At 55.7% G+C, this 12,854-nt stretch overlaps 4 protein-coding genes across 4 annotated transcripts; 2 read left to right on the top strand and 2 right to left on the bottom strand.

Moving 5' to 3' along the window:
* Positions 1-83: 83 nt before the first annotated feature.
* Positions 84-1,925, top strand: COL26b_001480 (uncharacterized protein; the record flags this gene model as incomplete). The annotated part of the gene is made up of 3 exons (XM_053174429.1): positions 84-678; positions 738-844; positions 897-1,925. 3 exons carry the CDS (start codon positions 84-86, stop codon positions 1,923-1,925), a joined length of 1,731 nt encoding a protein of 576 aa, XP_053041739.1.
* Positions 1,926-2,349: 424 nt separating this feature from the next.
* COL26b_001479 (uncharacterized protein) lies at positions 2,350-4,823 on the bottom strand (the record flags this gene model as incomplete). Its single annotated transcript, XM_053174428.1, has 2 exons — positions 2,350-3,358; positions 3,412-4,823. The coding sequence occupies 2 exons, from the start codon at positions 4,821-4,823 to the stop codon at positions 2,350-2,352; spliced, it is 2,421 nt and encodes an 806-aa protein (XP_053041738.1).
* A 423-nt stretch (positions 4,824-5,246) lies between these two features.
* COL26b_001478 (uncharacterized protein) lies at positions 5,247-6,321 on the bottom strand (the record flags this gene model as incomplete). Its single annotated transcript, XM_053174427.1, has 2 exons — positions 5,247-5,685; positions 5,738-6,321. 2 exons carry the CDS (start codon positions 6,319-6,321, stop codon positions 5,247-5,249), a joined length of 1,023 nt encoding a protein of 340 aa, XP_053041737.1.
* A 2,756-nt stretch (positions 6,322-9,077) lies between these two features.
* CBH1_1 (CENP-B protein 1) lies at positions 9,078-10,629 on the top strand (the record flags this gene model as incomplete). Its single annotated transcript, XM_053174426.1, has 5 exons — positions 9,078-9,543; positions 9,603-9,827; positions 9,876-10,086; positions 10,144-10,513; positions 10,573-10,629. The coding sequence occupies 5 exons, from the start codon at positions 9,078-9,080 to the stop codon at positions 10,627-10,629; spliced, it is 1,329 nt and encodes a 442-aa protein (XP_053041736.1).
* Between the last annotated feature and the right edge of the window lie 2,225 nt (positions 10,630-12,854).

The following is a 12,854-nucleotide window of genomic DNA, read 5'->3' as shown; positions in this document are numbered from 1 at the left end:
CTCCCCGCTTCTGACCCCAACTTCTCCAAACATCACTCCAACATCACAATTACCTGGAGATCTTCATCAAGTTGCATGCCGAAATGACCAAGATACAGCACTCGATCAAACTTCCCACCTTCCGGGAGCCCTTCTCCAAGACGCCCGAGTACGCGCGGGAAGTGATCGCAGGGTGGGTAGACAAGTTCAATCAGCTGCTGACCAATGGCGAACTCGCCGAGTTCCCGTCGCTTTTCCGCAGCGATGCGTGGATCCGTGACTTTCTCAGCCTCTCCTGGGACTTCCGCACCATTCAGGGCCTTCACAGGATAAGCGAGTACTTCCAGGAGAACCTCCGACAGACAGGTCTACGTAACATGGAGCCCCGTGAGACGGGTGCCTTTGCGCCGGCTTTCAGAACTGTCGCCCCCGGGGTTCACTGGGTGGACAGTATGTTTGATTTTGAGAATGACGTCGGCCGTGGGAAGGGAATCGTGCGACTGGTCGAAGAGGATGATAATGTGTGGAAAGCGTACATGATCAACTTCACCCTTCAAGAGCTGAAGAACGTCGAGGAGAAAGCCGGGATCAATAGGCCGACGGGGAAGGTTGACCCCAAGGGCGGAAACTGGAAGGAGAGGCGGGACAGGGAGAGGGAGTTTCTTGACGAGGACCCTGCTGTGCTAGTCATTGGTGCCGGTGAGTGGATGTTGAAGCCAAACGTGGGTTTGAGCCGTCACTGATGTCGACTTACATAGGTCATGCTGGAATCAATATTGGCGTTCGGCTTCGACATCTTGGGGTCTCGACCCTCATGATTGACCGCAATGAACGTGTGGGCGACAGTTGGCGCAAACGATACAGGGTAAGCCAGATAATCTCCAAGATCAACTCCGCCGGCATCTAACACCTATCAGACGCTCATGACCCACGATCCGATCCAATACTGTCACCTTCCCTTCATCCCCTTCCCATCCAACTGGCCCATGTTCATGCCCAAAGACAAGCTAGCCGACTGGCTCGAGTCCTACGCAACAATGATGGAACTCAACGTCTGGACCTCTACCGAAATCGCCGAATCATCCTACGACGACCAGTCTAAGACCTGGACGGTCACCCTCCGCCGCGGCGACGGGAGCACCCGCACCTTGCACCCGCGCCACATCGTCCTCGCCACAGGCCAGGCCGGCGACCCCATCACGCCGACGTTCCCGAACCAGTCCGCTTTCAAGGGCACGGTATATCACGGAGTCCAGCACCAGGACGCATCCACTGTCTCCGACCTCTCTTCCAAGAAAGTCCTCGTCGTCGGTTCTGGAAATTCGAGTCACGATATCTGCCAAAACTTCTACGAGAACGGCGCTGGAAGTGTGACGATGGTACAGCGCGGCGGGTCGTACGTCATCACCGCCAACAAGGGAATCTTCGTCATGCACAAGGGCATGTACGAGGAAGGCGGGCCACCGACGGAAGATGCAGACATCGTTGCCCAAAGCATACCGACACCGGTGGGCTTTGCGCTGAGTGTTCACGGGACCAAGGCTATTGCGGACGTGGATCGCGAGATTCTGGATGGGTTGACCAAGGCTGGCTTCAAGCTCGACTTCGGACCTAATGGTAGCGGGATCTATCGCAAGTACATTGAGCGGGGCGGAGGGTACTACATCAACGTGGGATGCAGCGAGCTCATCGTTGACGGTAAAGTCAAAGTCCACCATAGCCCCAAGGGTATCGAGAAGTTCACGCCAAACGGACTGGCTCTGGCGGATGGGACGACTCTGGATGCCGACATTGTTGTTCTTGCGACTGGATACGACGGCATGAAGTCTACTGCGCGTAAGGTATTCGGGGACAAGGTAGCCGGTCGCCTCCAGGAGTGCTGGGACCTGGACGAGCAGGGAGAGATCAACTCCGTGAGTCTTCGCCATGCCTCAAGGTTGGCATGATACTAAAGTAGACAGATCTGGCGAAGCAGTGGCCATCCTGGATTCTGGTATATGGGTGGCAATCTTGCGTTGTGCCGTTCGTACTCCCGCTTGTTGGCGCTGCAGATCAAGGCTCTAGAGGAAGGTTTGTATTCCCAGACATGATAGACGACACGGACGGCTTGAATGAAGATGGCGGGAAGCCTTCTGGCAGTTGTAACGAGGATATTGGTCGTTTAGACCAAAGAGCCATCAACATTATGATATGATACTTGCTGCAAGTGACTAGGCTTCGCCCGATTCCAAGGGATCCATCGAGCCTGATTTTCTGACTTGTCAGGTACTTCATATACCTGCCGCACGATATTATATAGGCGCATCGCCTTCCTGCGAGCCGAACAGTTGTGACCCTCGCTCCGTGCCTAACTCGGAATTCCTTCCATAATCAAAGGTTTCCGGCAAACCCTCCGTGAGCAGCAAATCGCTGCTGGTAATCGCGGAGGTGGGCCCAATTCCGCATTTCCTCTTCCTCATCCTGCGGCGTCATGTTCTCCCCAGCCATATTACTGCCACTGGGGCCTGTCCCTTCCAGCTTTAGAAGGACATCGATCAATCGCATAAGCGCCTCCTCAGAATTCATAGCAACTGGCCCCTTCCTCTCGGGTGCATCGTTCAGCAGTGTCGAGGCGACCTGCCGGATTTTGTTGATGAGAGAGCCGCCATTGGGCTCGAGGTTGCGCTGTGAAATTGAACCAAGGACGTGAAGGAGGTTCTGCACAATCAGCTCACGCTCAGCTGTCATGAGCTCAAAGACTGCGGAGTCCTCTGCTTCTTTTGCAGCCTTCTCTTCAGCAGATTCACCATTTTGCGTCTCTTTGTTTGGATCAGCTAGATGTACGTCGCGTAGGTTGAAGTACAGCTCCACATAGAATGACCGTGTTGCCAGTTGAGAAATGTAGATGTTAGCCTTCTGAATCTCATACTGGAGCTGACGACGACGCTGCGGCTGGTTCTTAATCACATTCCGGACGTCATTTGGAGGCTGGTTGTTTGGATATGCGGGAGGCACGTATTGAAGGTCGGCATCATCGAGAGCACCAAAGCCACTAGATTGGTCGTGCGATGCGCTGAGCTGGAGCTCCGTGGGCAGCCGATCGATGATTTCCTTGGCAGCCACCAGAGCATCTCGCAGGATCGGCCTCTGATCAGACCATGGAAGCGTATTCATTCCGTAAACAAGCTCCACGCTCACGATGGCGTTCATGGTCGTGTAGATCTCAATGGCGAAGCGATAACCCGTGAGCAGGGTGACAGTGTCTTCTGAGGGGAAAACAATCTCATTCGCCATGATGTACAGGTCGTCAACATTCTCGGGCAGAGCTGGGTACGGCAAGCCAGGCGTTGATGGAGCTATGACGAGGTCGGCATGAGATGCTCCAAGCTGCGAGAAGGACCTGCAGCAGTCAGTACTGGAATCATGGGTTGCAACAGACGGTTTCTATCTCACCTCACACCCAACAAAAGACACCAGAAGATGCGCTTTCCAATTTGATCCTTGATGTGGTGAAATGGCAGCGGGTCGGGAGAGCAATTGTCGTTGCCAAACGTAGGAAGCTCGCCGGGGTGCTTTGGGCGGTGGAAGCCCAGCTCTCGAATCAGGGCCAGGCACTCCGAAGTGAAGTAGCGGAAGCGGTTGACCTCGAAGGTGTACCCCGCAGCCAAGCCCAGGAAGTAGCTGGTGGCCGCATCATCCAACGTCTTTGGCTGCTTCACGGCCCACCGTGCGCCTCTGGTATCTAGCGCAATGTCGCGACACTTTTCAATCATGACAATTGCTCGAGGGAACAGGTGCGTGCTGTGTTGGGTCTTGAGGTGCTGTCTAGCGCTTCGAGGGAATGAGGCCACGAGAGCTCCAATCATGGAAGCCAGCAGGCCAAGGAACTCTGGGTTTGTCCGGTCTTCTCGATTCGCAAAGGAGTGCCGGAATGTCGGTTCGTGCGGAAACGGCGCGAGGGGGTGGATGTAGGTGAAGAAGTCGTCGACCAACAGCTCGAGTATAGGCATCGGGGCGATGGCTTCGGCGTCGAGACGAGCGGGTCCCTCTGCTATCGAGACCAGAGCTTGCGCAGCATTATGCGGAGACGGTGTCGGGTTCGCGGGGCCGTATGCAGGAATGGTGTTGCCGGGCTCGAGACGCTGCCTTCGAGCAGCTCGAGCGGCTTCGGCGTGCTTGTTTGGGGGCCCACGTCTCTTCAGCTCGCGATTGAAAGTGCAGTCGACGTTCAACTCCCGGCATGGCCTACACGGTGGGCCCGCCTCGTCGCACTTGACCTTGCGCTGGGAGCACATGTCACATGCTCGTCGTAGGCGCGTCAACTTCGGGTTGACCGTGGGATCGCGGGGTAGGGCAGGCATCGAGCCGGGCAAGGGTGGCATCGGGGCGAAACCAGGGAAGCCCGGAACAGCGCCTTGGGGGACGGTACCGAGGGAGGCATCGGCTGCGATGGGGGAGGGAGAGGGCCCCGGAGCGGTGGTCGTGACGGTCTGGGGTGTCTGTTGAAGCTGGGGAGGGTGTGTCTGAGACGGCGTCTGAGGTTGCTGCTGTTGCTGTTGCTGCTGCACCTGTTGATGGTGATCTGAACCCGAGGTCATGGACAGCTGCTGGTCGACGGCTTGCTGGTCCTGCTGCTCGCCGTCGGCAACAGCGACAGCAGAACTCAGGTGTTGCTGGACATTTTGAAGAGCAGCGGCAGCAGCAGCGTCGGAAGCTGCTTGGAGGACCTGAAGGCCATTGCTGGCGTAGGCATGAGCCGTGGCCTGAGCCTGGGCTTGAGCCTGTTGAGCTGCAGTCGGGGATGCGGGGGCTTCGAGTTGCGACGGCGAGGGCGGTGACTGTGGCTGGTCGTTTGTCGAGGACATGACGACGAGGACAAGAGACCCGCGATGGCCCCCTTGGATCTTATCGGACTGGTCTGCGTGCGTGGGTGATGGATGGGTGATTGTCGGAGAAGCTCCGGCTCGGGAGGGCGGGATTGCTGTCTGCAGAGGTCCATTCACTGTGGGCGGGCAAGGCGAGGGGATGCGGAGTCGACGCGAGGGCAGAGGCGGTGAGGGATATATCATGACTAATCAGGCATCCGATTCTGCCGACCTCTTTCGGTCTAGCCTCGGTGGAGCCCTATCATCGGCTCCACTCTGGTTCTGACACCCGGATGGGCAGCACAGTGAGGGAAGGAACCCTGAAGCAGTTCGGTCTTTCCTCAAAGATTTAGAAGTAAATCCACCGATCACCGATGCTTCACATAAGGACAATGCTATTCGATCAACTCTACAACAACCACATCACTCAAACAGATGCTCAATCATCTTGGCCATGTCCAGCAGCGACTGGTCGTACGGAACAAAGCCCTGACCGACCGCCTTCAGCGCCTTGGACCCGTCAAAATCTAGCGGCCCAGGCGCCTTGAATCCCGGCAGATATCCCTCGCCCGGCTTGCCCTCCTTGATGGGGAGCCTGGGGTACGCTGGACGAAGAATGTCCGCTGCCGCCTGTGGAGGTCCCCAGCATGTCGACGAGATGTATCTCTCCCCGTCCGCTTCATCAGCCCTCTCCACGGCAAAGAGAATCAACTTGGCAACGTCGCGAACATCCACGTACCAACCGTACCCGTAGGGCGGATCGATGATATCTGCGCCCGACATGATACGCCAGACGTACCGTGCGGAATCCACAATCTTTTCAGGCGTCTCCGGGGGTGTGAGAGGGGGGCCAGTCACGTAGCTACATTGTTGCTGTCAGCAGGCGTGCTTGCATCGGCTGGGCTTGGACTTACACAGGATTGAGAGCCGTCATCGTGAACGAGGGCTTCCCCTCCTCCCGGAACCTCCAGAATTCTCTCTCGCCAATCACCTTGCTGGCCAGGTAGATGAACGCGCCCGGGGTCTTGGCTCCGAGCTGCTCAAATGCCTCGACCGCAGCGTCGTTCCAGTCCTTCTCTGTGAAGGTGTATAGGCCTTCTTTGTTGGAGCCGACGGCGCCGGCCGATGACAACAAGATCACGCTCTTGACGGAAGGTGACTTGGACGCCGACTCGAGAATGCCAATCGTCGATCCCTTGACGAGCGCCATGATGGGCGCAGGATCAGGGATGTCGAATGTCGCTGGCTGCGCGAGATGCACGATGCCATGGACGCCCTTTACTGCCTCGTCAAAGGCACCTGCCGCCGCGATGTCGGGCACCTCAATCACTTCCAGCTTGTCGGCGCCATACTGGGACAGCGCGTCCACAACGGCCTTGGCCGAGGCTTTGGCTCTTACGGTCCCGCGAATGGAATAGCCTGCTTGTAAGAAGGCCTCCGCCGCTCGCGCGGCGATGAAGCCATTGAGGCCAGTCAAAAGAACCATACCCTTGGACATGGTGACTGTCGACAACCCAGCTGGTTGAGAGGATGCAACGGTCTGCTATGGCAGATTATGTGCCAAGACGCTGTCCACGATGCGAGCTCACGATCTTATACGATGTGACGCTGTGGCCTTTCACAAGATCTCGCGTGAGATACCCGTGCGGATCAGAGACTAGCACCGAGGCGTGCAGTAGTTCGCGATGAAGACGACGAGACTAACCCCCCGAAAACCCGCCGAAATGGACATCGCTCGTAAGATGTAAGACTTGACGCCCGGTGTATGAGGCGTCGGTCGCCTGCAGATGAATAATAATCGCTGCACCCTTCCGACGGCGCCAATCAGATCTCGGCGGTGTGCCTCGAGCTGAACACTGTGAACCGCGGCCTCGGCCGAAATGGCGGCCCCGCGTGCTTTCGCCTTTGCGCCGTTGAAGGCCGCACGGGTGTAAGAACTGGAGCAAGTCTACTGGTAGTGCTGACATCCGACGCCGAGCTATTGGACTCCGCAGCGGCCGTGTTGGGGTGAGTCCGATGCTAGACCCGGGTTGCCGGGCTACCGCCGGCCTGCCCGTTACAAACAACGCCGGCAGGGTCAGCCAGGATGGTCTCGGGACATCCCGCCTCATGGCTTTGATGAATGAGCATTGATGTAGGCACCAGTTTTTCTGATTGGGGCGATTTCTCTTGGTCCATTCCGACGTTTCTCAACGTAACTCTCATGACCCTTGGTGACCCTCGCTTAGCAGCAACAATACTCGGCTATTATATTGTCGGCCCTCCTCTCCGTGCTGCCTCCCCTTTTGATACGGTTGAATGCCGAAGTTTTTACCTGGCCATGGACCGTTCCAGCGAACGAACCCCAGACTTTGCTGCTCCGCTAGATAGACTATCCACTACTGCAGTCGAATCGATTGCCCAAAAGCCGCCAAGATGCCGTCATTTGAGGCTCAATGAGGACTAAGACACTGCCGTCGTCCAAGATATAGCTAATTGAAACTTCCATATTCAAAGTATTGATCCTGAATGTTCTCCTTCTACCGTCCTGTGTCATCAATGTTCTCTTCAAACAAGCGGCATCTGTCGCTCCGATTTCTCGTTCCCAAATCGTCTCGACGTAGCAATCGGGCTCCCACAAAAGGCCTCCTACGGCATTCCCTCAACAAACCAGTCCGACATTGGCAAGTCGCAACCGGCTGTCCTCTTCTCTCAGCTCACGGTTGGGCCACTTCGTACAACTCAATATCGGGTTTACCAATGGGCAAGACCAAGGTTGGATCGAGTTCATATATCCTCCAGCCGCCCCCTGTTACCCCACCTTTGCGCCGTCGACGTGAGTGGTTCGCCTCAGCTTACCTTCTGTCAGAAGAAGGAGTGTGCCGTCCATGTGTGGTGGAATCATTCGTGGTCAGCCGAGACTAAATCAATTTGCCGGCTTCCTAGGGGAATTACCCCAGATCAGGGTAGCATCCGTAACCACACCTAATTAAGGCTGAAGCCACATGACAACCTCACCCCCTTCGGCGTTTAGACGAGGCAAACCTAGAATTGTCGAGGTTGTTAGATAGGCGAAGGAGACGTTTCGTGAGCATCTCCAGCGACACCGAAAGATACCATCATGCAGGAACGATTTCTTCGATCACGCCTTACATATCTTCGACCCAAAAACCATGTTGGCACTGTAAACGACGAACTAGGACTCCCTGTATAAGATCGAATTCCGCCTCATAAATCTATAAGCAGGGTGACGATAGACAATGAGCCCTTTTAGTGAAATCGCACAGCCGAAAGTGTTAGCCAGGGGGCATACAACGTACCTATCCATAAGCGCTCTCTGTTGATACCCTCCGCGATTTCCGAAACCTTACCCCTGCCGCTTGAGCAATCCATAAGCCTAGCTGGTATGGGCCTCCGGCGACGGAACGCTGGGTTTGTTTGAGCGAAGCCGTGGGAACAATATCCACACACCCAGACACTTGGCAACAGAGGCTTGATCGTTATTGGCATTGAGACCCCCAGTATTAGCAAAGCTTGGCCTCTGAGGCTCTCTATCGCGACGCAGATCAAAAGGGCACCAGCGAGACTGCGTCCTCGAGTCTATCCTGAAAGCTTCCCTGTGCCCAACAAGAGTAATTGTCGCAGGCAATGAATGATATGGGAGGTTGGGACCGAAAGCATAACTGGGTTCAAAATGTCTAGGTAAACGAAGTTAGTTAGTCCTCTTAGTATCATCAGATATACACCATCACATACGGCTGTCGGTTCCGCCCACCCAATCCCCTATCGTCAGTCGATACCACCTCGTACCTTTTCCTCTGTAGCCACACTTTGCCTCCCCCGCACCTCTCAGTTGCCCGGATCAAATGATGCTTAAATTGTCATCCCGGATTGGTGAACTTCTTACCATCCTCGTGATGGTCGTCCCGGGTTTCGGTCCCTTGGTGCCTGGCGCCTTTCCTTTTGGGATCAAGGCCAACTCCGCGTGGTCTATCTTGTCGGATCTGAACTCGTTGTATCCGACGGATGGACCCCTCCGTGGAAGTACTGTGGATTCCCGTGTCATGATACCCTCACTTCCACGAAAGAGAACTGTCGGCGACTGGGGAAGATCATCTCTTTCGGAGTCTGGACCTCCTTGGCTTATAATGTGCCAAGATCTACCACTTACCAGAGGGGAATATAAGAGGCCATCAACAGTCCTCGACGTCAAGAACATCTACCGCTGACCTCGTCCTCAACCATTTACTCTCTCTTCTTTCGCAACATCACAAGATGCGTTCCCTCTCTGTCCTCCTCGCGGCCATCACCGCTGTCTCCGCGCAGCAGGCCGGCACCCAGCAGACCGAAACCCACCCCAAGCTGACCTGGCAGAAGTGCACCAGCTCCAGCTGCACCAACCAGAACGGTGAGGTCGTCATCGACTCCAACTGGCGCTGGCTTCACGACAGCTCGGGCGCCAACTGCTACGACGGCAACAAGTGGACCGACAAATGCAGCACCGCCACCGACTGCGCGTCCAAGTGCGCCCTCGAGGGTGCCGACTACTCCGGAACCTATGGCGCCACCACCTCTGGGAACGCCCTCAGCCTCAGGTTTGTCACGCAGCACGCGTACGGCAAGAACGTCGGCTCGCGTCTGTACCTCATGAACAGCGCTACCAAGTACGAGATGTTCACTCTCACCGGCAACGAGCTGGCCTTCGATGTCGACCTTTCCCAGCTTGAGTGCGGCCTGAACGGTACGGCAAAGGAACCATCACACCCGTCATGGAGATATCAGTACTGACACGATGCCTAGGTGCCCTCTACTTCGTCCAGATGGACGAGGACGGTGGCATGGCCAAGTACTCCACCAACAAGGCCGGTGCCAAGTACGGTACTGGATACTGCGACGCCCAGTGCGCTCGCGACCTCAAGTTCGTCGGCGGCAAGGCCAATATCGAGGGCTGGGTCCCCTCTTCCAACGATGCCAACGCTGGTGTCGGTCCGTACGGCGGCTGCTGCGCTGAGATGGACGTCTGGGGTATGTTTCCTCGCCCCGACCGATCTGAAGGGTGCTAACCACGCGCAGAGTCCAACGCACACTCCTTCGCTGTCACCCCCCACGCGTGCAAGAACAACGCGTACCACGTCTGCGAGAAGAGTGGTTGCGGTGGTACCTACTCCGAGGACCGCTTCGCCGGCGACTGCGATGCCAACGGCTGCGACTTCAACCCGTACCGCATGGGCGTCACCAACTTCTACGGCAAGGGCAAGACCGTTAACACCTCCCAGAAGTTCACGTAAGTACCAATCACGATGAACAAGCGAGAGACATTCACATACTAAACGTTCCCAAGTGTTGTCACCCAGTTCTCCAGCAACAAGGTTGCCCAGTACTTCGTCCAGAACGGCAAGAAGATTGAGATGCCTCAATCCGCCATCAGCGGCGTCACCGGCAACGCCGTGACCCCCGAGTTTTGCACTGCCCAAATGAAGGCCTTTGGCGACCGCGACCGCTTCTCCGAGGTTGGAGGCTTCTCCCAGATGAACTCTGCCTTCAGCGGCAAGTGGGTGCTGGTCATGTCCATCTGGGACGACCACTACGCCAACATGCTCTGGCTCGACTCCGTCTACCCTCCCGAGAAGGCCGGCCAGCCCGGTGCGGCCAGAGGCGACTGCCCCACGACCTCTGGTGTTCCCGCCGATGTCGAAAACAGCCTTGCCAGCGTAAGTCTCCCTTCAGAAAGCATTCTTGTCGAGCCCGTGCTAATAATTCGTGCTCGCAGGCTACCGTCACCTACTCCAACATCCGCTTCGGCCCCATCGGCTCTACTGTCAAATAAGTGCGGGCTGATCCGTCTTCTTGGCGAGATTACCCCTGAGATTGTCCCTGGGATTCTTGTCTGCTGCGCTGTTCGGGTGTGTTTGCGGGGGTCGATGCCCAGGAAAAAGCCTGGCATGATCGATAACGCGGTCGTGCGGGTGCGGGACGCGGTTTTCTTTTCGAAAGTTGCACATATTTTTATCGAATCGGTGTACATAAGTCATTAACGCTCGTTTCCTGAATGCGCTTCGCCCGAACGTGAGAAGAACCTGTTCAATGGAATGGCTGTCATTGGCGTCCGAGACAGACTATTGTTAGTGTCCGCTGTATTAGCGACATTACCTTAAAGAAACCTCCCTTGCTTCGGTGAGAGACTCCCCACTGAGAAGTGACCATTTCAATGGGTACTCGGCACATCCCTGGCCCCGGAGGCTGGCTGAGAAAAGAGTCAAGAAATGACAACGAACGCACGTGTCTTGGGTGATACAAACTTATAAAGTTGAAGCCATCCCGTCAGATGTCTTACCTCGCCGTAGAAAGTCAAGGTCGCGAGCTCATTCATATTTGTTCACCAGATACGAGAGGCTCGGCCGAGTCAACTGAGACGCGATACGCCAAATGAATGGTGGCCAGTCGCGGTGAGACTTCCGACGACCACTCATCTCCCTGACAATTCTGAACTCTGGGCCTCTGACGCACCAATAAGCTCCAGCGCACAAATAGGACCCTCACCGGTGAGGTGACGCACTCAAGTTGTCATGGCCCATTGAAAAGGCCCAGCCCCCTGAATGCGACAGGCTCTTCCTTAGGTGACATTTCGTAATTTGTGTCCCTCCGGCTTTCTCCTCGAGCACACAGTCGCTGTACAGGATCACCTTAGCGCTGATTTTCTATCTAGAAACAGCGATGATACGCGTAAACAACGGCGGAGGAGGTCCTGATTCGCGCGTTGGAAGGCGAACGGACACAGTGAACCGGAAGGAACCTCGCCCTGAACGTCCCGGGGTTTGAGCAGAGGATTGCCTGTTTATAGGGCAGGATTACACAATGCAGATACATGTCATTGCCCAACTGTAGGTGCACACGGTACAGTGTCTGATCATCAAGACATCAATAAGGTGGTACTTTGATCCAGACCAAGATCAACTTCTGAATCTTCGGAGCCGACGGGATGATAATGATATGTTTCGCGGAACGGAACGTCCTTTGAAGGAATGTCAAGGGCGACTATGAGTCGTCCTTGCCAAATGCGATGTCTTCTGATGAGCCGAGAGAATTACTTTGAGTCTAGTCGTGTTTTTGTTTCGGGGGTGGGCAGACAAACCCGCTCAACCTCGGCCTGGTCCACATCCCTCAAGTACCGACCTGTTGGGGGGATTCACTCGGACAAATATCAGACAATGCAGGATGGTTTTGCCAATGAAAAGACTGAAAAGATGGCTGTATGCTCCTAGTCAGATCTTATCTTTCCAGTTGGTTGCAGCCCAAGCTTGGCTTCGCGTCCTTGTGCTCTACTTTTTAAGTCAGGAGAGGCCAGTGATGAGGGCATACGCCGCAGCATCCCGGCATCCCCTTACCAAACAAAGCCATGCCGGAATCCCACACTGAGAAGGAGGAGCACTCCGAGGCTCTGGATGACCAGATTCGCTCTGCACGTCGCCAAAAACATGAGAATTTCCGATCTGTATCATAAATCGCTTGCCTCCTCTCAAGTCCCAGCCTGTTGCATCATTGCTGCCCCTGTATGGAAGCCTGTCAGGGCTTGCCACTTGAGAATTCACGGCCGTGGGCAGGAGGGCTTGGCCCAATAGGTCTTCAGGCATGTGTAGACCAACGTGTTTCCATCGTCAGGAACCAACAGCGCTTAACCACCAACCTTCTCCCCTGCATCCAAAGTCGACGACCAAAACAGACAAAGACCTGGAACTCCGTCGGGGGCTCTTGGCATTCCATCATCTCAGATGAGCTCGCAAGAAGGTCCCGTGCGCTCCGATTCTGAGGACCAAACGAAAGGCCAGTCGACGCCGGGCTTGAGACGATTGCTACCAGCAGCAGCCAGCACTGCTGGGCCCAGCAGGGGACCAACCAGCGCATCTCCGGACTACTCAATCAGACCGCTCCGGCACCAAGTCCCGGCAGCTTGTCTGCAATGCCGGAAGCGAAAGGTCAAGGTCTGTAGGATCTTCTTCTAGATCATTTCGAGGTCAGATCCCGCTTCCCCAGAGAAGCATGATTTGGATAGCC

Source organism: Colletotrichum chrysophilum (genome assembly GCF_026319265.1).
Source record: "Colletotrichum chrysophilum strain AFK26 chromosome Unknown scaffold_6, whole genome shotgun sequence".
NCBI lineage: Eukaryota > Fungi > Ascomycota > Sordariomycetes > Glomerellales > Glomerellaceae > Colletotrichum > Colletotrichum chrysophilum.
The sequence above is the reverse complement of the archived record's forward strand: the minus strand, read 5'-3'. Positions and strand labels throughout refer to the sequence as shown.